General features: G+C 35.3%; 1 protein-coding gene across 16 annotated transcripts in view; it reads right to left on the bottom strand.

Annotated features, from left to right (window-relative positions):
* Positions 1-26,220, bottom strand: part of COL21A1 (collagen type XXI alpha 1 chain) — a 227,203-nt gene that overhangs the window by 48,656 nt on the left and 152,327 nt on the right. For all 16 annotated transcript variants that reach the window (XM_041725133.1, XM_041725150.1, XM_041725142.1 and 13 more), the window contains 6 exons: positions 19,154-19,207; positions 19,009-19,062; positions 3,641-3,694; positions 2,695-2,748; positions 1,361-1,414; positions 1,185-1,238 (listed from right to left, as the gene is read on the bottom strand). In XM_041725133.1, coding sequence (XP_041581067.1) covers positions 1,185-1,238; positions 1,361-1,414; positions 2,695-2,748; positions 3,641-3,694; positions 19,009-19,062; positions 19,154-19,207 — 324 coding nt within the window. The remainder of the gene's footprint in view (positions 1-1,184; positions 1,239-1,360; positions 1,415-2,694; positions 2,749-3,640; positions 3,695-19,008; positions 19,063-19,153; positions 19,208-26,220) is intronic.

The raw sequence follows: 26,220 nt of genomic DNA, 5'->3' as shown, positions 1-26,220 counted from the left end.
AATGCTTGGTTAGAATAAGTCATAGAGTGGTAGAAATCCAACTCAGTTCTATTCTCTCAACTTTACTACCCCCAAAACTACAATCTCATTTCTTAGGGCACATGGGCTTGTGATAATAGAAGATGACAAAGAAAAATTAAAATAGATGAATTTTTACCTACCAAATTTGTAGGTAAGGAGAAGAACTGTGTTCTTTAATAAAAAGAGACTAGATTATAAACTACATAAAAATTAGGGCTCTGATAGTTTTGTTCCCTTCTCTATGCCTAGTACCCAATGAATATCAATAAAGATCTGTTTAATTAACAAATGGGAAATAAAATACACAATCAGTGAAATATAATTAATAACACATGACTGTAAAATTACTTTCAGGAAGCACTATCTATAATCCTTAAAGAATCATAGATATTTGGGGAACTTTCATAATACTTAAGCAAATAAATGAACAGTTTGTCCAAAGGAAAAGAAATTAGTAGCAGACCAAGAAAATCCAGCCTGGGTTTCTGAGAAAATTTGGCCTGATGATTAGGAAACATGAAGGCATCTTTAAATCCAATGCTTGACCAAGTGTCCTCACTGTTTGATGGATTACACAAAGCCCCTCCTTAGGTATTTAAAAAAATTAAAGCAGAACAATGAAAGCCCATTTCTATTTTGATAATTAACCAAAAAAAAAAAGTTTCTTTATGTAAGAATATGATGGTGCTAACCCATCATCATAAGGACATGAACCTTTGAGTTTTTCAAAGGGTGGTGAATGACAGGTACTTTGCAGTTCCTCTTCCTCTAATTCTCTCATATTCATACCATACAATTGATAAAGAAGTTGTTGTTAAATGATGAAGTCTCTCTACCTCCCACCACGTACCTCTCTTATTGGGAGATAAAAGCTTGGTACCTCTGCCTCTAACCAACCAACCAAACCCACTTGAATGGCTTATCAAAGAAGTTCAACCTTCTAATATCCAGGGATTTTGTTTTTTCAGAGATTTTATTTTTAACGCATAAAAATTCACAATAAACTCAAAAGAAATTTACTATCATTTTTAAATTACAGTAAAACAACTTTCCATTTATTATTTTATACCAATGTCATAATTTTTAAAAATGTCAAAGATCAGCACATTTTTCCAACATTCACTTACAAGTACAGAAATCTTTCGGTTTTTTTATGTAAATACCTTATAACCAGGGCTACCCATTAATCCATCCTTTCCATGTCTTCCTGGTTCTCCCTAAAAAATAAACACATGAATTTTAATACATTTTTGCACTAATTTTTCTTTCTAAAGGAAGACAGTATAAGGCAATTTTTATTTAAAGTAAAATACTCAAGAACTTTTTCTATCGAACTCACAGCACGTCCAGGGAGGCCAGGAAAACCAGAATTCCCCTTTTCACCTTTTGCACCCTGTATTAAAAACACACACTTAGAAACCAAAAATTTTATGTTTAATTTTTGTTTTTATTACTCAGAGAAGCTTCATTTTTTGTTTGTTTAGCTGACTTTGTGCTTATGCCTTCAACACTTCGCACAATGATTTTCTGCTCTTCAATAAAGAAAGCATGTTTGACCTTGGCCAGGCCACATGTAGCACATATGGAACCACCATAGCCCTGCTGACATGTTTTTTCATTTTAGGCAAATTCCTAAGACTTTAGGTCTCACAGCACAAATTCTTTGAAGTTGGCTTGGGCATGCATATGCGGATCTTGGTGGTTTCTCAACTTTCTTTGTATAAAGGTAAACAACTCTTTTACCAAGAGTTCTGGACAGCCTAGATTTGCTTGAGACTTACTGTAGGTTAGCCTGGGATGGTAGCTGAACTATTCGGAATGCCTCTAGACACCATTTCCCCAGAGGAGGAACAACAGGATTCAAAAAATCCAATACAGGAAAAATGAGAGAGGAAGGCAAACCATGAGAGACTCCTGACTTTGGGAAACAAAGGGCTGCAGAAGGGAAGGTGGGTGGGGGGATGGAGTAACTGGGTGACAGGCATTAAGGAGGGCACCTGACGTGATGAGCACTGGGTATTATGCTATATGTTGGCAAATTGAATTTAAATTTTTAAAAAATTTAAAAATAAAAACATAAAAATTCCAACTCAAACTTAAGTTAAAAGTAAGTTGACCTCTTTATGTAATGACAGAATTCATAAACTACAGCTTGTGTTAGCTCTACAACTTCTGGCAAAGCATTATTTTACCAGGCCAGTGGACACAACAACATTAAAAACATTGGTGAATTAAAAAATATATATATTGGTGAATGCAGGATTATTACAAGCATCTAAACATAGAAACCACATCTTGGCAAAATTAAAAACCAGTGAATATTTTAAATATAATATACAGAAAATATAATATTCTTTTAATGTGAAGAAATCAGAAGTCCCTAACAGTGATTCTCCATGGACATGCTGTTAAGCAGCTACCATTTACTTCCTCCTAAGGAATCTCTCTCCATAAATTCTTAAAAAACTCAGAATGATCAATAACACAACATAGTCTTATAAAATACCATACACCAGGTATTTTTCTATTTTTTCATTATTTCCAATAAATTTCCTGAGAAAGGTGAACAAAGCTAATTGCTATAATGGTGAGCTGAGACAGGAATACAAGTTTTCTACTTCCATGACATTCCAAAGTTCATTACAGATTCTTTATATTATAATCCATACTTTCCTTTTTGCCATAAAATCCAGTTGATCCTTTATCTCCTTTGGGGCCCATTTCACCCTAAAAAATAAAATATATACTGAATTTTATTTTTATTTAAGTTTTTTATTTTAATTCCAATATTTGTTATGTCTCTCTTTATGTGATTTAACCAGGGGATTTGTGTGTACTTGAAGAAAATGTGTATTCTATTACTTGTTCTATATATATCTTTTCAAACGATGTATTTTGAAGTATGCTTCAAGTAAAAAATGTTCTTGCTTAAAAAAAAAAAGTAACTTTAAGGGTACTCGTTTAAAATAAACATATCAGAGGAGAGGTCGAGGGTGGGAAAATAGGTGAAGGGGATTAAGAGTAATTAAGAGTAAACTTATGAAGAGCACTGAATAATAAGGTATACAGTTGTTGGATCACTCTTATCACACACATGAAAGTAAGATAACACTGTATGTTTACTAACTGGAATTAAAATACTGAATTTTAGAGAAATATGAAAATGTCTCTTAAAGGATAAAGAAAAAACATCAATTATAAACAAGGTTTAATATGCCAACATAAAATAAAATAGAAATAAAATAATTTAAGTTTTGTTTACAAAAGCCCTATTTTTGAGGCTTTCCGAAGAAAAACAAGGAACAATAAGGATGGTTGGTGCCATAACAGGGCCTGAAGTACAGGGCTTATAGTTTTTTTTTTCAGGGCTTATAGTTAAAAGAATTTCCATATATTAAAACTTACTCATCAATGTCTAAATACCGTAAACTTTATGACCAGAAATTTTAAAGAAAATTTGTAGAAAGCTTTATGTAAACTATGATAGTAATCCAATCATTTACTTTAATACACTTTATATTTGAGCATTTATCCATAGCACATTTGTAACATAAAAAAACTTTTAATTTGAAATAAAATGCAATATTGTAGAATATTAAAAGACTAGATTTTTTTCAACCTTTAATCCTGGCATTCCATGAAGCCCTGGAAAACCAGGAAGTCCACGGTCACCCTGAAAATAAAACTAAAATTAATCAAAGAAAATACATTTCAGCCTAAAAAATATCATATACACAACTTCACCCTTGTCAAAACCCACTGGAAAAAAATCTTTGAACAGTTAAACACGTATCTACATTAAAACCCTATCTCTATGAAAAATCAATCCTCATTTATCAGAGTTTCCTTTATAATTAGAAAAGGAAAGTATTTTGAGACTTAGGCGAACTTGTTCCAGTTCTGTGAAAAATGCTGTTATATATATATAAATATATATATTTATATATATATAATATATAAACAATGCTGTTTATATGTAATATATATAAAACATATATATTTTGTGGGAATGCGAGCTGGGGGGGAGGGGCTAAAGGAGGGCTGGGAGAGAGAGAGACAGAGACAGAGAGAGAGAAAGAATCTTAAGCAGGCTCTATGATCAGCCCAATGCAGGGCTCCATCTCACGAGCCTGAGCTGAGCCAAAATCAAGAGTTAGTTACTTAACCAGTTGAGATACCCAGGCATCCCAAATGGTGTTGGTATTTTTATAGGGATTGCACTAAATCTGTAGACTGTTTCAGGTAGTGAGGACATCTTAATTCTTCTAATCCCTGGGTATAAATATCTTTCCATTCTGTCATTTTAAATTTCTTTCATTAGTGTTTTAGTTTTCAGAATAAAGGTCTTTTACCTCCTTGGTTAAATCAAAAAACATGGAGACAAATGAAAATGAAAACACAATGATCCAAAATTTTGGAGATGTAGCAAAAAAACAAAAACAAAAACAAAAAACTGTTAGTAGTACATGAACTCCGTGAAGTTGAAGGATACAAAATTAATACCCAGAAATGAGTAGCATTTCTATGCACTAATAATGAAACAGCAGAAAGAAAAAAATAAGGAAAGAATCACATTCACAATTGCATCAAAAAAGAATGAAATACCTAGGGATAAACTTAACCAAGGAAGTAAAAAAAACCTATACTTTGAAAACTAAAATTCAATATAATCCCTATCAAAGCACCATCAGTATTTTTTTCAGAACTAGATCAAATAATGCTAAAATTTGTATGGAACCACAAAAAATCTCAAGTAGTCAAAGGAATCTTGAGAAAGAAGAAAAAAGCTGGAGGTATCATATTTCCAGACTTCAAGATACAAAGCCATAGTAATCGAAACTGTATGGTATTTCACAAAGATAAACACAAAGATCAATAAAATAAAATAGAAACCCAGAAATAAACCCATGCTTATATGTTCAATTAATCTATAACAGAAAACAAGGACATACAATGGGGAAAAGACAGTTTCTTCAATAAATGGTGCTGGAGAAACTGGACAACTATATGCAAAAAAAATGAAATGAACACTTCCTAATACCACACACAAAAATAAGCTCAAGGGGATTAAAGACCTAACTGAGACCTGAAGCCAGAAAAATTCTAGAAGGGAGCACAGGCATAAATTCTCTGACACTGGCTGTCAAAACATTTTTCTGGATATGTCTGCTAAAGCAAAGGAAACAAAAGCAAAAATAAATTCTTGGGACTGCATACAAATAAAAAGGTTTTGAACAGCAAAGGAATTATCAATAAAACAAAAAGGCAACCTACTGAAGGGGAGAAGATATTTGCAAATGATATATCCAATAAAAGGTTAATATTTTTAAAATATGAATAACTTATACAACCCAATATTTTAAAATATGATTTCAAAATGAGTGGAGGATGTGAACATACATTTTTCCAAAGACATACTGATAGCCAACATACAATGAAAAGATGCTCAACATCACTCATCATCAGGGAAATTCAAATCAAAACCACAATGAGGTATCACCTCACGCCTGTCAAAATGGCTAAAATCAAAAAGATAAGAAATAACAAGTATTGGCAAGGATATGAAGAAAAAGGAAACTGGTACAGCCACCAGGAAAAACAGTATGGGGTTTCCTCAAAAAATTAAAAATAGAAATATCATATGTTCCAAAATTCCATTACTAGGTATTTGCACAAAGAAAATAAAAATGTTAATTTAAAAAGATATATGAACCCCTACATTTACTGCAGCATTATTTATAATAGCCAAGATAGGGAAACACCCCAAATGTCCATTAATTGATGAAGAGATAAAAGAAAATGTGATATGTATACATGTATATATATGATGGAATATTATGCAGCCATTAAAAGAGTATCTTGCCATTACAATAATATGGATAGACCTAGATAGCATTATACTAACTGAAATAAGTCAGACTGAGAAAAACAAATGCCATATGATTTCATTCTTGTGTGGAATCTAAAAACAAAACAAACCAAAAGGAGAAGCAGACCTATAAATTACAGAGAAAAAACTGAATGCTGCCAGAAAGAAGAGGAGTGGAAGGATGATCGAAGTGGGTGAAGGGCAGTAGGAGATACAGGCTTCCAGTTATGGAATGAATAAGTCAAAGGAATAAAAGGCACAGCATAGGGAATATAATCAATGATATTGTAGTAACACTATATGGTGACAGATGGGAGCTACACTTGTGGTGATATATAACATAATGTATAGAGACACTAAGTCACTATATTGTACACCTGAAGTTAAAGTAGCATTATGTCAGCTACACTTAAGAAAAATTTTAAACTTAAATCCCTTTTGTTTTTTTAAAGATTTATTTATTTATTTATTCATGAGCGACAGACAGAGAGAGGCAGAGACATAGACAGAAAAGCAGGCTCCTCCCAGGAGCCTGATATGGGACTCAATTCCCCAGACCTGGGATCATGCCCTGAGCCAAAGGCAGATGCTCAACCACAGAGCCACCCAGGCATCCCACACTTAAATCTTAATTTTTAAAAAAATTATTCACATAAAGAGTGACATAGTTATTGAAGGGATAAAATTCTCCAAAAGCAGCTTTTTTCATTTTAAGCTTCCATATCTCTATCAGCTCAAATCACCAGACCACACGGTTACATTGCTACTGCATTTTCAGTTTCCAGCATTGTCTACTGACCTCTGACTATGAAAGAAGAGGATCAACCTCTGAAACCACCTAACAACCCTCTTGCCATCTCCACCTCTAGTAAGCACAAATCCCCTTAGCTTTCTATCACAACTTTGGTCATCATTTCTGATATTAAGATTCACAACTAAGCCATAAATATGTTGATTGCTTGCCTCTTCTTGCCCTACAGTTAAAAATTGCCTGTTTTGGTACAGGGCAGGGGTCTGGCTACTTAGTTTCCTAATTAACTTATTACAGAATTGAACTCCAATCTCCAATTGTCAAAACCATTTTAAAATATACTCGTATACATTGAAACTTTGATATCCTTTGTCTTTTCTAGAGCCTCTCACTTATTTCAGTATATATTTGTTCTCTTCTATATCTCTGTTTATTCCCTTGTTAGGGGAATATATCATCCCATAGTTTCCTGAAGAAGAATTCATGAGAGACAAATTTCTGAAAATAACTTTATTCTATTCACTTACATAATTAATAATTTACATATAGAGATATAATAGTTTAGAATTTTTTTTTCTTTCAGAACTTTGAACTCTCTGCTCCATTCTCTTCTTGACTTCAGTGTCACTAGTGAGGTGTTTGAAGCTTTTTTGATTCTGATCATTTCTATATGACATATATTTTTTGGTAGTTGCAGGGTTTGTCCCTCTCGGAAAGCTTGTAGGAACTCTGTTTGCTTATAGTGTCTTACAATGGGGATCCCTGGGTGGCGCAGCGGTTTGGCGCCTGCCTTTGGCCCAGGGCGCGATCCTGGAGACCCGGGATCGAATCCCACCTCGGGCTCCCGGTGCGTGGAGCCTGCTTCTCCCTCTGCCTGTGTCTCTGCCTCTCTCTCTCTGTGTGTGACTATCATAAATAAATAAAAAATTTAAAAAAAAATTTAGTGTCTTACAATGTAAAATTGTACAATAGGCATGGATATGGTCTATAATCATCCATTATGCTAAGCGCTATGGGAGACTTTTCATCTATAATGACCCCATGCTTACTCATGTGCTCTGAGACCACACATCCAAATTCCATCCACATTTCACATAATCAACTTTCCCTTGGCTACATCTAAGCATACTGTATTAGAAGGCACCTAGTAGGACAGAGACAGGAAATAGGCCTGCAGATCCTGGGAATGGAACTGGGGTGTTATATGAAAGGAATGTCAGGATCCAGGATCTGGAATGTGTTCTAAAAGGGAGTCATGTGTTACAAGAGTGCCTCTACACTGGCCCTGAAGACCCATCACTTCCTACCAAGGAACACAGCTGAAGCAGGATCTATCAGGGGTGCTCCCTCCCTAAGGGCACTAATGACAGTTTTTCAAATCTTTTTCTTAGGTCTTTTATCAGTTCTTCTAAGATTTTTTGCTGATCTTTAATTTTCCTAAGATATTCTCTAGTTCCTAATGGTCAGTTTACATGTAAATTGATGATAATCTCTCAGTGAGTACTGTCCATTGACTGAGAATTTCCATCTATGGTGTAGTTGGGACATTTCACTAAACAGCTCTGGCTATCAGTGGATTCCCCACAGAAGAATCTTTGCCAACTCCACCTTTTCTTTCCAGTATAGAGATCTTCAGTTTTGTTTCCAGATAATAATATATATCCTGCCAGGGTAGAAGAAGGGAGATTCACTTAACTATACAGAGGTTAGGAAAGGAAAGGAGGATCTCCCTGTTCTTTTTTTTTTTTTTTTTTTTAAATTTATGATAGTCACACACAGAGAGAGAGAGAGGCAGAGACACAGGCAGAGGGAGAAGCAGGCTCCATGCACTGGGAGCCCGACGCGGGATTCGATCCCGGGTCTCCAGGATCGCGCCCTGGGCCAAAGGCAGGCGCCAAACCGCTGCACCACCCAGGGATCCCAGGATCTCCCTGTTCTTAAAGGAATATTCACGCTTCCATTTTTATCTCTACTTTCAATTCGCCTCCATTTTCAGAAATACTTTGTATTATCATTTCCTAAGCTTTTGGGGTATCTGCATGCATGCATACATGTGCACACACACACACACACGTGCACAAAAGCCATTTTCTCTCATATGACTATTACTTTTTAATCTTAAGATTGAGCTTCCTTGGGTCTTTTCAGATTCCAAAAATGTAGAGCTATTATCTTCTTTTTTCTGTGTGTCATATTAGATTTTATTACCATAATTATTATTCCAAGGTTGTTGTTTTATGGGAGTTTAGATCTACCTGTATTATGTTTGGTTACTTTATCTATAAGTGTATCTTATATAAAAAGAATGCTAGGCTCATGGTTATAAACAAAAATCTATTCACCTTTTACTACCACAGAGAAGATTTTTATCTGGGCACACAGCTTCCTAAGTAGAGACTATACTTCCTAGGCTCTTTTGCAGTTAAGCATGGCCACTAACAAAGTTCTTGCTATCAGAATGTGTAAAGGACTATGGCCCACAACTTCCACAGAATTTATTAAAAGGGGAGTTACTGATATGCTTCTCTTTCCCCTTTCCCATCAGATTAGAATGCAGGTAAGTCAGTGAATAATGATGTAGCCTAGTCTATGTAGAGGAGAACAACACTCTTAGGGAGACTAGACCAACAAGAAGGAAAAACATGAGTCTTTGTAGAATATATAATCAACTGTCTACATGAGAAAAATAAAAATCTTTCTCAATTACACCACTGTATTTTGGGGTTTGTTTCTGGTCTAAAGAGGAATAGTATTTTTTGGCTTGTAAAGGACGTCCTTCTTGTGAGTAATAGCTTTCCCTTGACTGTCTTAATTTTCCACTAAAGATTAAAAACAATCTGTGTATGAGAGAGAAAGAGAGTGAGAAAGAGAGGAAGACAGAAGATCCAGTAAAAGCCCACACATTCTAGAGCTTATTAATCCTAAAATACAACAATTTAATCAAAGAATAAAAGAAAAAGCTAGGATTTAGGGGGAGACCAAGAGCACAACAAGAAAATTAGATGATATTCTTTCCCCTCCATGCAGACTCCTAATGGGAGAACCAAAACTACTTTCTGAATTTTTTTTCCTTTTTGCTTGGGGCAGGAAGGAGTGGTAACAATTTCTACAAGAGAAAAGATTAAATTAAGAAGTATACCTGTGCTAACTCTTCAGAAGCTGCATTGAAGTAACCTGTTGATGGCCAGACTAGACTAAGATACACTCTTGATAAAACGGAATTTAGCTGGACAATAAATACTTGATAAAAATACAGAAGAAAGAGGACAAGCCAGGATTCACTATTCAGGCTGAACAAAGTCCCAACTAAGACTTCTGCTCTCTGACTACAGGTTATAGAAGACATAATCTTCATATTTTTATTTACCAGAGGTAACAAACAAATCTCAGATGAAGTGCAGAGACTAGGAGCATTCACCCACATTGAAACAGAAAAATAAAAATCTGTACAAAGTTACCGTCAGGTGCATAAGCAAGATTTGTAAGTAGAATAAAAAGCCATAGCATACATGTTAACATAAAGCAGTTAAGTAGGGCAAGGCAAGGAGAGAGAGGAGAGAAATTTAGTGAGCAAATTGTTGAGGAATATTGAAACAATATCTACAAAATACAGAATACAAGAAACTGTTATCCAAACATATTACAGTAAGCCTTTGAACAATGCAGGGATTGGGGGGCTGACCCCCATACAGTTGAAAATCCACATATAACTTCTGACTCTTCAAAAACTTAGCTATAGTCTAATAGTCTGTTAATTAGAAAACAAAATGTTGGTATCCATAAATTGATTGGTATTGGCTGTTTACAAAAGGCACCGTAAAAGAAAGAAGCTCAGAAAAGGATCAGCTGACTTGCAAGAAGTAATTAAAAGGAATAGACCAAGTCCAAAAATACTGGAATTGGAAGATACAACTTGTTTCTTATCTCTAACAGGTAAATGATGAAACTGGAGAAGACCTTTAAAAGAATTTCAATTAAAGCAGTCTCTGGGAAGAAGCAAACCAAGGATGTAACCATAAAAATTATTCTTAAATCCTCTGAATCAATGAAGATGGGTCCAATAAATCCTTTCAAGGTGGACAGAATGGCTCAAGAAAAACAACAAGTGTAATGGATGTCTGATAAATTTAAGTCACTTATCATTGATTCTTAGTAGTTAATAAATTAATGTAGAGGGCCATGATTAAAGGACTGTAGTTGCTGCCATTGGCTGAAATCAAAAGACAAAGATACAAAATCACAAATATGCATCTGCTGTTAAAAGATTTGTAATATCAAAGAAGCCACAAACAAGAACTAAAAGAAACTAAGTTTGAAACTTAAAAGTCACCCAACATCACCACTATTTTTAATGTTTTTCTAGTCAGTCTTGACTAGCCAATAAATTTAGACAAAATAGAAAAATAAGAGGTTAAAAAGCTAGAAGGAAGCAAATTACTTTACGTATGATCATACATCTAATATATCAATATACCTAATACCCTAAATAACTGAATATGCAGTTAATTCCTACTTTAAAAAGGTAATATATGGAGCACCTGGGTGGCTCAGTGGTTGAATGTCTACTCTTGGCTTAGGTCATGATCTCGGGGTCCTGGGATCAAGTCCTGCATCAGGCTCCCCATAGGGAGCCTGCTTCTCCCTCTGTCTATGTCTCTGCCTCCCTGTGTTTCTCATGTATAAATAAAAACTTTTTAAAAAATAAAAAGATAATATGCAAGAAGTTTTTATATATAAAAAATAAGCAATATGAAAATATATTAAAGGTTCCATTTATAATAGAAACAAAGGAGATAAAAATGCCAAGATATAGTCTTCAATAATGTTGGAGACCAATATGAAAAAAATTTCAGGGTTATCTCACTGAGTTTCAAGACTAAAATAAAAAGGTAAATAAATCATAATCTTAAATGAGAAAACTCAGTATTCAAATTATGTCAATGATTCTATAATTAATATATAAATTCAAAGGAATCCTGGTTAAAATAAGAATAGGAATTTCTAAGAAATTGAAGAAAAGATACTGAGCTTATCTGGAAAAATAAGCACACAAGAATAGCCAGGAAAATTTTGATTATAAAGAATAATGAGGAAGTACTAGTCCTGCCAAGATTAAATCATATTATGAAGTGACAACAATTAAGAACAATTTGGTGTTGGAGAGAATGTAGACAGATAAATGGAACAGAATGGAAAGCCAAAAGCACAGACCCATATGAAAATGGAAATTTAGCAATAGTGAGTAGTTTTCAAATAAATGGAGAAAAAAGTGATATTCCATAAATATTATTGTGGCAACTGGCTATCCATTTAGGAAAAAAGAGGGAAAAATATGAATGTTCACCTAACTATAAATACCAAAACTACAAAGATTAAAATATAAAATAACAAAAGTCTAAAGATAATGAGTTCTTATCATCACAATGTTGGAATGTGGAATCCTTCTATATAGATACAAATGAGAAAAAAAGAAAAAAATCTACATATATATAAAAATTTAAATTTATGTATGATTAAAATTCCAAAAGCCAAGTCAAAATACACAATATAAACTGGGAAAAATGTTTTCATACAATCTATGGAATTTCTATAAAAATCAATTTTCAGGGACACGTGTGGCTCAGAGGTTGGGCACCTGCCTTTGGCTCAGGGCATGATTCTGGAGTCCCGGGATCCAGTCCCGCATCGGGCTCCCTGTGAGGAGCCTGCTTTTCCCTTTATGTCTCTGCCTCTCTCTCTGTGTCTCTCATGAATAAATAAATCTTCAAAAAAATCAATTTTCAAAAAGACCAGCAGCCCAATACAAAGCGAAAAATATAAATAATATATATGATTAAAAAGCAAATGAAAGAGAATTAACAAAATGCCCCAAAATCATATGACCAGGTACTTTACCTTACTAAGAAATGCAAATCAAACCAATACCACTTTTAACTTGCACTAGTGAAAATTAGAAACTTTAATGAAACTCAGTGCTGATAAGAGTGTGAGGAAAGATATTTTTGCACAGTTGCTAGGTGAGTACAAGCTTATTGAAAGTTACATAGGCAATTTGCATCACAGTTTAATTATGCATTGAACTATTTGGCCCTGTAATCAGTTCTAATTCCAGGAAATTTTCCTATGGATATACTAAAAAATTTACTGAGAAATACATACACACACAGTGCAAAGCATTAAGAACTACAGCATCCCTAATTTAAAGATTTCTTAAATTGGATAGGGACAGCCCATATAGTATATAGCTGTGATTAACCTGTTTACAGTTTCTATCATGAAGTCTCTTTGAATTTTCCACTTTCCTATACCGCTTAGAGAATTTTATTCAACTCTCTTTCTTGGCACTTAACAACTGACTTTCTTGACACTTTGTGTTATGTGCTTTATTAGATCCCAACCTCTTGGAGGAAAAACCCATCTGATTCATTCCAATTTTTCTTTAGTAAATATGACCACCATTTATCAATATCCAGATTCTTGCCACTTAAGCATAAGGGAGAATCATACTTTCCTGACTCTTGGAGCTTGGTGTGGTTTTCAAAATTTGCTCTGACTAATTAAAGATGAACAGAAGTAGAAGTAGTTTAAGAGCCACTCTGATTCTCCACATATCTGCTGCTATAAGTAATTATAATCTAGTGAAACTCCTATCAGCCTAAGTCTCCATGTGAGGGAAAGAGGGACCCCTCACTGCTGCTAATAAATGTGTAGTCTGATGAGCAATAAACTTTTTTAAGCCATTGGCATTTGGGATTTATTTGCTACTGCAGCATATATACTACTCTATCCTCAGCTGGTTACTTACTTGTGATTCATGATAATTTGCTGAATATGCAAAATATCTTCATTTTCTAAAATACAGTAAATGCTTTTGAGTCTTACAAAATATTCCAACAGAACAAGTATTTTGAAGAGTCACACTCTTGGTTCCATCTGAGCTTACAAGAGATTAGAACCAAAGAGAATCCAAGATTTAGAGTGAGATGGTTCCATTTCCACAGGATGCCTCCAAAGCTTTCATGATTGATGAGCTTATCCATCCCATTATTTGGTCTAGAATCATAGTCTCTAAAGTAAGGTCAAGCTGGGACACCTGGGTGGCTCAGTTTGTTAAGAGACTGACTCTTGGTTTCAGCGCAGGTCATGTTCTCACAGTCATGAGATTGAGCCCCAAGTTGGGCTCCCCACTAAGAAGGGAGTCTGCTTGAAATTCCCTTTCTCCCCCTCCCTTTGCCTCTGGCTGCAACTTACACATGTTCTCTCTCTCTCTCTCTCTCTCTCTCTCTCTCTCTCGTTAAATCTTTTAAGAAAGAAAAGGGTCAACATTATATATGTGCACAGTAAGAGAATATGAAAACTATTTAAAAAATCTCATTCTTTAAAAATTTCTCAGTGTATGCATGTTTTAAATGCATAAAATGTGTTGTTCAGTAGCACAGGCATATAATTCATACATAAATATGGGACTACATACCTAAAAGTCTTTTACTACAAGATTTTACAATTTAAATTCACCAAACACATCTTGATTGTTCTTTCTCCTCTCAAATAGCAACAAATGTTAAGTCTTTGAGGCTCAAGGCAATAATGATTTACTGGGAATTTTTTTAAATCTACTAAAACGTTTCCTCTCTTTAACACCATGATGGGCAATCTCCTTAGGTTTGGAGATCATCGCTGAACTAGTCAGGCCTAGAAACTGCAGATTCCTGAGCTTCCATGACAAGGTTACTCCCATAGATTCTTAATGATCATAGAGAGAGTAACTGAAAGTGAAGATGAGAAATGGGGTTTAGAACCAGTGAAATATGAAGCACTCTGTAAAAATTCAATGAAAGTTTTAAGTTTCTCAGTGATGCCAATAGAGAAAAAGAAAACAGGACAGGAAAAGGTATAACAGCCAACAAATGAGGCAGGACATGGAATAAATGATTCTTTATAATAAACTGAGATGCTGAATCCATCACAAAGCCTTAAAAGAATTTGAAAGATCAGAAAATGATTAAGACATTGTAAAAGTATTCACAGAAGTAATAAACACTTGGGCACACATAGGTCAGCACCCGATGTACAGAAGGGACACTTAACAATACCTGACTTTAGAGACTATATGTGACTATTTAGGCACATATAGTGCTGCTATGGAAAAAGAGCCTCTGGGAAAAGGATAAAAAGTAGAAAGTTCTGAAAATTTCTGGTTTTAACAATTCCACAGTTTCTTCAGATTCAGATGAAGCAAGACATTTCATTAGAAAATAAAATGTATATATATGTATGTATATATTTAATATTTTTATTTTATTAACTATAAAAATGATATCAACATATTAATATTTTTAAAGATTTATCTATTTATTTGAGAGAGAGAGCATGTGTGTGCACAAGTATGTGCACAAGCCAGCATAAGGGGAGGGAGGGGCAGAGAGAGAGGATCCCAAGCAGACTCCACGCTGAGCATGAGCCTGACAAGGAGCTAGAAGCAGGGCTCTATCTCAAGACTCTGAGATCATGACCTGAGCTGAAATCAAGAGTCTGATGCTTCACTGACTGAGTCACCCAGGCACTCCTCAATATATTAATATTGATAGTCTTATCAACGATATGTATATTTATATATTCAACATATAAACTTATATTCATTTAAGTTTATATTTTATGATATTTTAATAAAGAGACTCTATTGAGGAAGGAAAAGAAGGGCATACAACTAAACCCTGGACCACTCTGACATTTAGAGAATAGAGAAGACAAGTAAATGGTGAATTCAGAGCCCAGTCAATAACATGTAACTTCATTAAGCCTCCTGCCTTGTCCCCCTCAAACCCCAAGCACACCCACACCGGTGTTTGGGCCTTTCAGCTGTGGTGTTTTCAAAAACTATACAGGTAGATTACCCTCCCTTTTTGAGAATGAAGAAAAAAGTAATCACTTTACTAAGTCAATTGTAACTATTTCTCCTCATGTCATTCTGGGCTTTAATTTTTTTAAACTTTTTTTTTTTTATCTTCAAACACTGCAAGAAGTAAAACCACTAACATACTAAGTTTTAGCATATTCCCTAATAACCTTTTTAGCTTGGTCCTTTATTACTGTTCTCTCAACATATACACTGGAGTTCTCTAATTGTAACTCACTACATAAATCACTGTAATACCACTTAATTTTTTGACTTTGGAAGTAAAATTATGAAAGTAAGGGATTTATTTAAGCAAGGAAGCCTCATTCATCACACCTTACTCTTGTATGGATACTAAGGACAATGGGAAACTGAGGTCTTAAAGGGACAATTTAAATGTTAAATGATCTAATGAGGAAATTAAACAAAATGTGTAATTTGCTCCATAATGAGACCTTAGATAATATTTAATATATTTTACTTCTTAACCCCAGAAAAACCAAGTGATGAATTTGTACGAAGTCTGGATAGGTTAAAAAAATAAATTACTGCCTCCATGTGTTCAAAATTGAATTTGCTATAAAAAAAAAAGTTTCATGGGCAGCCACCTTCAGTCCAGGGCTTGATCCTGGAGACCTGGGATCAAGTCCCATGTCGGGCTCCCTGCATGGAGCCTGCTTCTCCCTCTGCCTGTGTCTCTGCCTCTCTCCCTCTCTCTGTGTCTCTCATGAATAAATAAATAAAATATTTAAAAAGGAAGTTTCATAATCAACTCAAAAACCCATAAATACATACCAGTTAATCAACAGAAACTACCCTGTTTAAACAAAATATATTTCTCTCAATGATTTAAATACGAGTTTCCTTAAAGTTGAAGAAATGTTTGAAGTACTTTTTCTTAAAATCCCAATAGCTTTAAAGCATATTATAAAATGAATTACCAGTTGAAGACCATTTGGTGAATAAGTGCTCCTTTTAGTTCTGTAGATTGAGGGAGTGTGGGAAAGAACCCTGCAAAATCTATACACATTTTATTGCCTGATATGTAGGAACAAATGTTGAAGTCAGCAAGAAAGTGCATGTAGTTTTAATTATCTTAAGTGGAAACTCCTACAATGGGAGTTTTCAGAAGAAATCCACAAAATGGAAATGATTCTGGGAAAATATCCTAATGGGAGAACAGTGTTGTGTGGAACAATCTCTGAGAGGCCACTGTGTGATGCCTGGAAAAAATGTCCTGCACAGCCACAAGTCAAAGTCATCTCTGGGGTCTATTTTTCAACGTTCCCATTTCTGAAAAGTAAGGAAATATATTCTAGAGGAAGAATTGAGGGGAAGTCTCTTATTCAATTATTGCAAATCTAGATAAGGAACGCTCTAAAGACACATAGGATATGAGGAGGAAATTTAGATGGCACAGCACAGGGTGATTTCAGGCTCACAGTCACTGTCAAATCAGACTTTATGCCAGACAACAGATTTCAGAAAACAAGCAACTCTGAGTGAAATTATTTCTGGACTGAAAACAGAGACCTTCACATAAACATACATCTTATTTTATTGAGCAAAATGTATGACTTTGTAAATGCATTTCTATTTTGAAGAGAGTAAAATGTCCCCAAACAACAGGGCAGTTAAGGATGTGAGTCATCGAGTTATCGATATTCCTTTATTTTCAAATAGGCTCTTTACTCTAATTCTTTTTAAGTGAATAAAAACCCTCCATCTCTTTTTACATCTGGTCTCTAAAACCCATGTAAAAGGGGAAAATAAATTTATTCATTTATCCATTCATAGATACATCCATTCTTATATGCATACTTTTATTAAATCCCTGCCATCCCAAAATCAGGCTGATTGTGAGAAAGTTAAAGAAACAGCACTGATTCTGTAGACTAGTATGTAGGTGAGGCATCTGGCACATGGTCTCCTCAGAACAAATATCTGAACAGATATCCTCATGCTCCCAGTGAAATCCCCAGTTCACCTGGCAGAGGGCAGGCAATCTCTCTCAATGTCCCCACAGCATGAAAATATAAGACCTCTGCCATTTCCTACAAGTATAGCATGCTCCCCATTACCTCTTAAGATATATCTCCATCATTTAAAATAGCCAGAGATTTCTCCATGGCTAAAAAGACCCATTACACAGTAGACAAGAGGAGCTTATGCTATTCTTCAAGAATTATATCGACTGGTGCTATTGCTCTACATCCTTTAACTATCCCCCAGGTTATAAAGCTGCCCTGATTCAGTCATATTTTCTGCCTCTTTTCTGATCACTAAATTTCCGATTTACTCTGGGGACTGCTTTGACCCATGTCATGCCCATGATATATGCCAGCCCATCCCATGCTATATCCCAACTGCAGCCATGATACTTGACCAAACAATCACTACTTATTTAAGAGAGATTCTGTACCAGGAACCATACTAAATATTTTTCGTATATTATTTCATTTAATCCTCACAGTAAACTTATGAAGGAATCACCATTGTGTCAATGAAAAAAAAATAAGACTCAAAGACATTAAGTAAAATGCCCAAGATCAAATAGTTTGAGTGGCAGAAGCATCATTAGATCTGCCAGAGATCCATCCAGAGATGGTACTTTACCAGCTACAATTTTCTGCAACCAACATGAGCAACTATGAAAACATAAAATGGATACAGGTTAGGATCAGATTTTCTCTGATGTGAATGCAGCACACATTTTAAAAAGGTAATATTTTGCAAGGATTGTATTTAGAAAACTAGTAGAGGCTTTTATCAGAAGCAAATACCAGAATGCCTTCACAGACCTTAAAATACAACCGTGCTTTTAGCTAACAAATCAACATGGGACCTGAGCAAACACAAATGGGCTTCTTGGACATGGACCAGCTACCAGAGCCAGTAGGCCTTGACGGATTCAGATCCATGGGGAGGTACTAACATAGAGAACATACTTAAAGAACAGGTACTTCAATAGGAAGCTTACCAAATCTCAGAGTTGTAAAAAAAAAAGAGAGAGAGAGAGTCAGCAGTAACAAATGTACTCACTGAAGCCCTAAGGCAGAAGTCCATTAAGACTAAGCCAACAGACCACCTGCCAGATGGGTATCCATTATGGAGAGGGACACGTGAGTATGGGGCTACCTGTGGCTAACATCCATTCCATCCACATAGCTCTCTCCCCTCTAAGAAGATACCCCCCCCCCCATTGCGTAACCACAGGGAGAGAACACAGCATCAGAGCAATGCCAATACCTGTTCCATCTGACAGTGATCATCCAGGGACAACCAATTTTATCTAGTGATAAAAGCACCTTCCATGAACTTTATTAGCCAATGACCACTGACAAATTTCTGAGCCCACAAATCTTGGAATTCACCAAGGTGAACACTATTGAATAAGAGGCATCATAGGTAACATCCTTGGTCTTTGAATGACTAAAGTAACTGGACACATTTTTGTTTATGTGCATTTACCTTTTCACCATCTCTCCCTGGTTCTCCTTTGTAACCTGGTAGTCCTTGAACTCCCTAAATGAAGCACAGAATAAAATTCTGTTAATCATGTTTTTTGATTCACTAGAAATGGTAATTCTACAATGTGTATTTATAAATCACATACTTGTATTCCCGGGGATCCTGGGACACCTGGTGATCCTGCAATTCCCTGATATCCCTAAAGAAAAATAAACACAAAATAATTAGCATTTCATCATACTCAAAAAGAACAGTCCTCCATTTCAGGATTCACTTTTTGAGTGTCTCACACCTAAGACTTCACTTGGTTACTGTTTAAGAAACAAAAATAACAAAGCTTCAAATGCTGAATATGGAATTAATATCCTCCAGTCTTTAGGGAAAAGGTCTTAAATATCTCTAGATTCATAAGAATATCCAGATATTTCAATTAAAAGGGAGGCTTTGGGATGCAAATACAGAGCCAATGTTCACAGCTCCTAAAAAAATGTTTTGCACAAAGAAACATATCCAATATATTCAAGAGAAAAACACCTAAGACTTGGGGATTACACAAATGTAATACATTTTTAAACAACCTGATTAATGGCCATTTGAGTTAATCTCTGGAATAAATTAAAACTTGATAAATGCTCTTCTTCAGAGTAAGTCTGAACAGCCTTTGTTTTGCCCATTTTAGAAAGCTGCTGATGTTAACCCCATGACCATGGCTGTGACATGACTCCCCCACCTCCCAAGGCTGAGCTGTCTGCAGAGGAGAGCGTCTCTTTCATGTCCACGGCTTCTTACACATCCTTCCAGATACTGGACCTTTGGTAAAACAGCCCAACTTCTACAGACAAGGCAAACTATTCTTCACAGAGCATATGGCAGTTAAACTCCAAAACAAGCTTGCAGGCCCTGAACTTTTGTCTAGGTTTCTCTAGATCAATGTCAAGTTGACTTGCATACCTGGCACCTGAAAATGCATTTCTCCCTCTTATTTAGATTCCATCTCTCTCGCGATCTTACTGTTTGGATACAGCTTTCTGTTTTCAACAGTATTAAAACAGATCTCATTAGTGTTTCCAATTACATCTTCATTGTTAAATCCAAAAGCTTCATTTCCATGTGGCTATTTATGGCTGGTTTTTGTATTCACCACTTACCTGTCAGCACATTTTAGCTGTAATTTTAGAGAGAGCATAACTCCCTGCTTTCCCACTCCCATTTTCAAATATTCCTTTTACTATTCTTTGCTAGCTCTAATAATACCAACAATAATAATGGTTGTCTCAGCAACATCACTCCTAGATTATTGTTTTTCCCCTTTTATATGCACTTGTATTTCTTATTCTATAAAATGCTCTGTTAGTCTCCAAATGATAGACTATGTAATTTCTATCACCAACCACGATCATTTCCTTCATACCCCATTCAGCTCTTAAGAGTGTATCACTCCTCCAGGATATCCCACACAAATTCTGCTACTGAGTTCCTGTTGCCCAATCCTTAAACATTTTGCTTCACAGTGAATGAGTATCATAATGAATTGCTCCACAATCCATACACAACAACCTGTTTCTGGGCAGCCAGTTTCTATGTCCTGGGATGATGTGCCTCCTTGATATGAGAAACCCAGTCCAATCCATTTCTGTATTCCAGCATTGAACAGAGCATTCAGCAATTTTTTGTTAACTAAACTTTGGAGAAATTAACCTTCAAGTCATCACACCACACAAAGTGTGAAAAATCTCTTTCCCTAAGGAACATTGTTATGCTTGTGCTGCTACCAGTAGCAAACTGAAGCTTTTAGTAATGCCATGTGGCTCCTGTTCTTAAGACCAGTCAGAAGACAGAGGAAAGTCAATCTACACAGTCTGCTAAGTCTTGTATCTCTACTACTCTAATTATCCCTGAATCTCTTTCCTTCAACCACTTTGCAGTCAGATAGGTCTGGAATTAAATTTCAACTCTGTTACCACCGCACATGCCCAAATGGAGTTAAGTTACTTATAACTGCCACCACTTAGTATGCCTCCAGGTCCTTCAAAACCCTGTATGCACTCTCTGGATGGTCTGAAAGGATATACAAAAAGGCTATTGTAATTGGGAGAAATAGTAACAGCAATGATTTATACAGTATTTTTCACGTTCCAGACTGAGTGCTTCATATATATTAATTCACTTTACCCTCACAACCACCCTTTAACATAGGTTCTACATTATCCCTATCTGCAGATGAGGAAACCAAGACACATAACATTAAGTAACTATATATATATATAGTTTCCAATTTATTCTATAAAATGCTCTATAAAATATATATATATATATATATATATATATATATATATATAGAGAGAGAGAGAGAGAGAGAGAGAGAGAGAGAGCGCTAGTAAGTTGATAAAGCCAGTGGAAATACCCTCTATCAGAAAATGCTTTATGGTAGAGCAGATCTTATGATTCTAGAATAATTAATCAGATTCAAAAAAGCACATTTTGCCAGGCTACTTTTAAATTGTTTAGAATTCGGAGTGCCCAAAGAAAAGGAAGGTTCATATAATTCCTCAAAAGAAAGTTACCATGGAGATTGGCTATTTATCAAAATGGACGGACATCTACAAAGTTTACTATAATGAATTTTTCACATTTTTTCAAAAGTTAAGCAAAATGTTGTATCTGCTTTACTACTTTTTTCACAAAATGAATATTTTATAGAGCATCAAAAGCTGTTCTCCTCTTCGAAGAAGTTAATATGATCCATTTGTTAGAGGACACATTGCATTTTAATGGATTAAAGCAATGTGGAGATGCCCCAGACTGTGTTCCCAGCTCACCTCTGACTCATAATGTGACCTCAGGCAGCGTGATCAAATCACCAAATCCTGGGAGGCAATTCAATAAAGTGGAAAGACAATGAATTTTGAAATTGGAAGACCTTGGGCTGAATTTTGCTCCTCCTTTTACTTTCTACAGAATTTTAGCTAAGTAATTCTGCTTAGCTAAGCCTCAGTTTCTTATCATAAACCAGGATAACAGTGCCCACTTCACTTCTGAAAAGAAATAAATGGAGTCCTAGGTCAAAATGCCTGGCAGATGGTAGGAACTCAATGTGAGTTTCTTTTTTTTTTTTTCTTTTCAGATTCAGTGACTTCTGTACAGAACCATGGAAACACTTCTGTAAAATGTTATTCTGTAGCCTTAATGGGCACCATTAGCACATGAAGAATGGCAGATCCAGTCATCATCATTTCGATTTAACCCTTTTTCAACATTCATATAGATCTAATGGTAAACATATGAACAAGGTCTCAGTGTATTTTACAATGGCCATGTTTGTTTTGTCTTTGGAGAACTGCTATACAGAAATAATAAACATTTACCATACTATGAGAACAAGTTTGATGTGTTTTTTTTTAACTTACAATGAGATGCATTCTTGAAAACTTAGTTTCATCAAGAAATTCAAAGATGATTTTAGAAGCTAGTAATTAACAACAAAATAAATAAATACCAAAACCACATCCAAGCTGGGGGATCCCAGGGCAAATCACCAGGAGAAATTGGATGAAATTCAGAAAAATTTTGAACTAAAGATCAGGAAAATAAAGGTTAATAGGGAGGAATATTACAACACAGAACAACTTCCAAGAGGTACAAAAACTAAACACTAGTTGACTCATAGCAGGATACACTTAAACAAAAAAAAAAAAAAATGCACTGAAACTGTTAAAATGATAAGCTTTCCATATAGCTGAGTTTTTATTTTTCTGAATACACAAGCTTTATTATTCTGAATACACAAGCTGGTAGGAGTGTCATTTTCATATGATCTTTGACCAATACTGACATTAATTTTGCCATTTTGCAATTATTAGCAGGTCCAAATACCCACCCTACCACCATGTGCAAGATTTCTGACAGTAAAGTCTTTTCCATGTTCACAGAAAGTCTCTTTGTAAATGAGTCACTTTTTAGGAAAAAAATATTTTCACTGCCAAATTGTAGGGTTGAAGAATACAGAATTAATTTAATTTTCTTCCATGATTCATAGTTATAATGCTCCAGGAAAGATGTATAGCACTGAAATGGAAATTAAGGAAATAAAATCATCAAATGCACAAGGGCCACAATCTCTTCTGAGCCCAATTCTAATCAGACCACAAATTATCCTGCCAATCTCAATATGCAGTGCTTAAGCAGTGAGGAGGATAAAATAATAGATTTCCTTTATGTACTCTAAACTCTAAAAATGAGAATAAAAACCAGAGAAATCATTTTAGATATCACTCTTCTTTTTGAAATGTAAGATTCTGATTCAAAGTTTATTCTATTACATAATTTTCTTCAAAGTTTTCCAAAATCCCCACAGATACCCTTCAGTACACAGCCAGGGTAACTAAGTAACCAAAATCAAATGTATATTTTTAATGTCCACTGGGGATTCTTCTTGCCATCACCACATTATATAGCTCCATACAATTAAATCCCCAAAATATTCATAAATCTCTGTCTTTTCATGTATAGCTAATGTAGAAATCAGTTTGTTTGCCACCTAATTCAACTGCTAGTCAAGTAGTTTACATGCCTGAACTGACTACTCAAATTACTTGACTAACAGATCCCATTAATATATGTAAAATTACACCTGAGCTAAGTTCCAAGAACGGGGATCCTATGGGAGGTAAAAAGTAGACAATCAGGGAAGCTTTCTGAAGCAATAAGCTCCAGGGAACACTAAAGGAAGCATAGTGCAGAAGAGGAAGCCCTTCACTGTGCCATGAAGCATAACAGAATGAGCCACATCCACGGAGACAAAAAAAAAAAAAAAAAAATAGAGACAGCACAAGGGAAAGCATGCCATTAAACAAGACTGGAATGGAAGACAACTGGAGACTGTGTGCACAGTTCGTGGGTCTTGTGAAGGATTTTGATCTTTATCCAAACTACTACTACATCAGAGGGCCGCACAAGTGACTTGAGAAGCTCACTTGCTACACTGTGGAGATAAATTAGAAGGGGGCAAGAAGAAGCAGGAAGACCACGTGGGAGTTTCCTGCAAAGGATAGATAACGGTAGGTAGAACCCAAATCTGTTCAAGGTGTATTAAATCCAACCTGATGAGTCACAGGATGTGAGGAATCTGAGATAGTAGAACATGCCTGGGTTTCTAGTTGGCAGGTGGTGGCTAACAGATCACTGACAGAGAGGGACTCTAGAAGACAATATTGTGTATTTGATTGCAAAATATGTATAGCACAAAATTTTTTAATGTATTTTTATGGACTAAGATAAACAATTTACATTTGACAATGGGAAGCTATATGCTTCTGCAGGGGGATAAACAGAATTCCTACTCAAATTAAAGCCAACTACATTTAATACAAATGAAATTTAATCTAGATCTAATTCTCCCTCCCTTAAGTAAAAGTGGACCAATATCATCTGCTTTCCTATGATAATTCACCTTGAGCCAAGCACATGAAAGAAAACCACTGCTTACCTCTGACAAGCAATCTCTACAGATATAGCTTGGTTCTCAGACTCACAGAATTAAATTAGGTAAATTACTTCATTTAGGTAAATTACTTCATTCCCTGAGTAAGGCTGCACTTAAAGTTATACTAAGCTTATTTCAAAAGGAGAATGTACAACTTTTTAAGGTAACCAATAGGATTTTTAATAATTCTTACTTTCCAACTTAAATCTCTAGTCATTATGTTTTCTGTTCAATGGGAAGTGACCAATACCAGCAAATCTGAATCCCTATATCTCACTGTTCTGCTATATTTTTTTTCCACAGTACTTTCATAATCTATTATTATTGTCTCTCCCTAGTGGAGTGAGACCTTCAAAATGGCAGTTTTTGTCTCTTTTACTTATTGCTATATTTCCTTAACCTAGAACAGTGGCAGGAACATGATAAATACCCAATCAATACCCGGTATACAAATGTATGAAATAATGAATAAATCAGCAAACAAACATTTAAATGTTTATGGAGTTGAACCAATCACCACTACTAAGGGCTCTAAAAACTACAGTAGAAACCGCCCTACATTCACTCAGATTACAATCAAAACAAGATACAATATAAGCATAAACTTATCTTTAAAATCACACATACTAGATGTGTCACCAATTTCTTGAAGAATTTAATATACAAATAATATTACTCTATGTCTACACACTTATGATTGTATATACTACCCATAAGATATAAAAGTAAGTAATCTATTTAAGAGGCCCATGAGGAAAACAGGGAGAGATCCATACATGAGATTTACAAAAAGGGAGCACTGGAGAAACATGAATTAGCTAGCTGACTGAGCTTTGTCTAGGAAAGCATTACAGAAAACTTTTAAATCACATTTTGTTAGAGAAAAGGAAGATAAACTGGCCAAGTAGAAGATGATTCATCTGAGGCAAATGGTCCATATTTTAGTCTACTGGTGAGACTCTCATGAGGGATGCGTGTGTGCATTTGTGTGTTTTATGGTACTGGGAGACAGACAATAAACGTTTTTGCTAAAGAAATCCAAACTGAGGTGAAGTGAGAGCTCAGGTAGAAGCTGTTTTCTCTAGACAAATGTTTCATACACTTCATCATTAAGCCATCTCTTATAATTCTCTTTTCCAAGCTAAATAACAGCCATTCCTTTGGCTTATAACCTCATGTACCCCATTTTCCAGGTCTTAATCTTCATGGCACTCAGCCCCGAATTCCCCACAGCTCTTAAACTGTTGAGTCCACAACCAGCACCATATCCAGTTCAGAGTCTGAAGGAGGAAAACATAAAAACTTGTCTCATGGGTCCTATTGCTCTACCATTAATTATTCACCTCCTGTCAAGCTGACTCTGCAAGCCTGCTAGATTTCTTCCCTTTCTTCCTATTCTCCACCATCATTCTCAACCATTTTATAACAGCATCTCTTGTTCAGGATTACACCTGAGGTTCAATCAGTTCTCCCCCACAGACCTTCTTATGAGTTCTTACTCTCTCCCCCATTTCTCTCTTCTAAATGAAATCCAAATCCTACAAATCCCTAAAGTATAGTATGCTAAACCAAATCTAACACTTCAGAAGTGGGACTGTCATCTTTCTTAATATAATTGTTATATATTTACTAACAATGCCAAAAATTGCATCAGCCTTTCAGACAGCCCCATTTACAAATGCTGGTCCCTTTTCACCAAGGTTAAATTTAAATAACATGTCCCAGACAAC

Source organism: Vulpes lagopus, chromosome 1, assembly GCF_018345385.1.
Source record: "Vulpes lagopus strain Blue_001 chromosome 1, ASM1834538v1, whole genome shotgun sequence".
In the NCBI taxonomy this organism is placed as follows: Eukaryota; Metazoa; Chordata; class Mammalia; order Carnivora; family Canidae; genus Vulpes; species Vulpes lagopus.
Note: the sequence above shows the minus strand (reverse complement) of the source record. Positions and strands in the feature narration are given on the sequence as shown.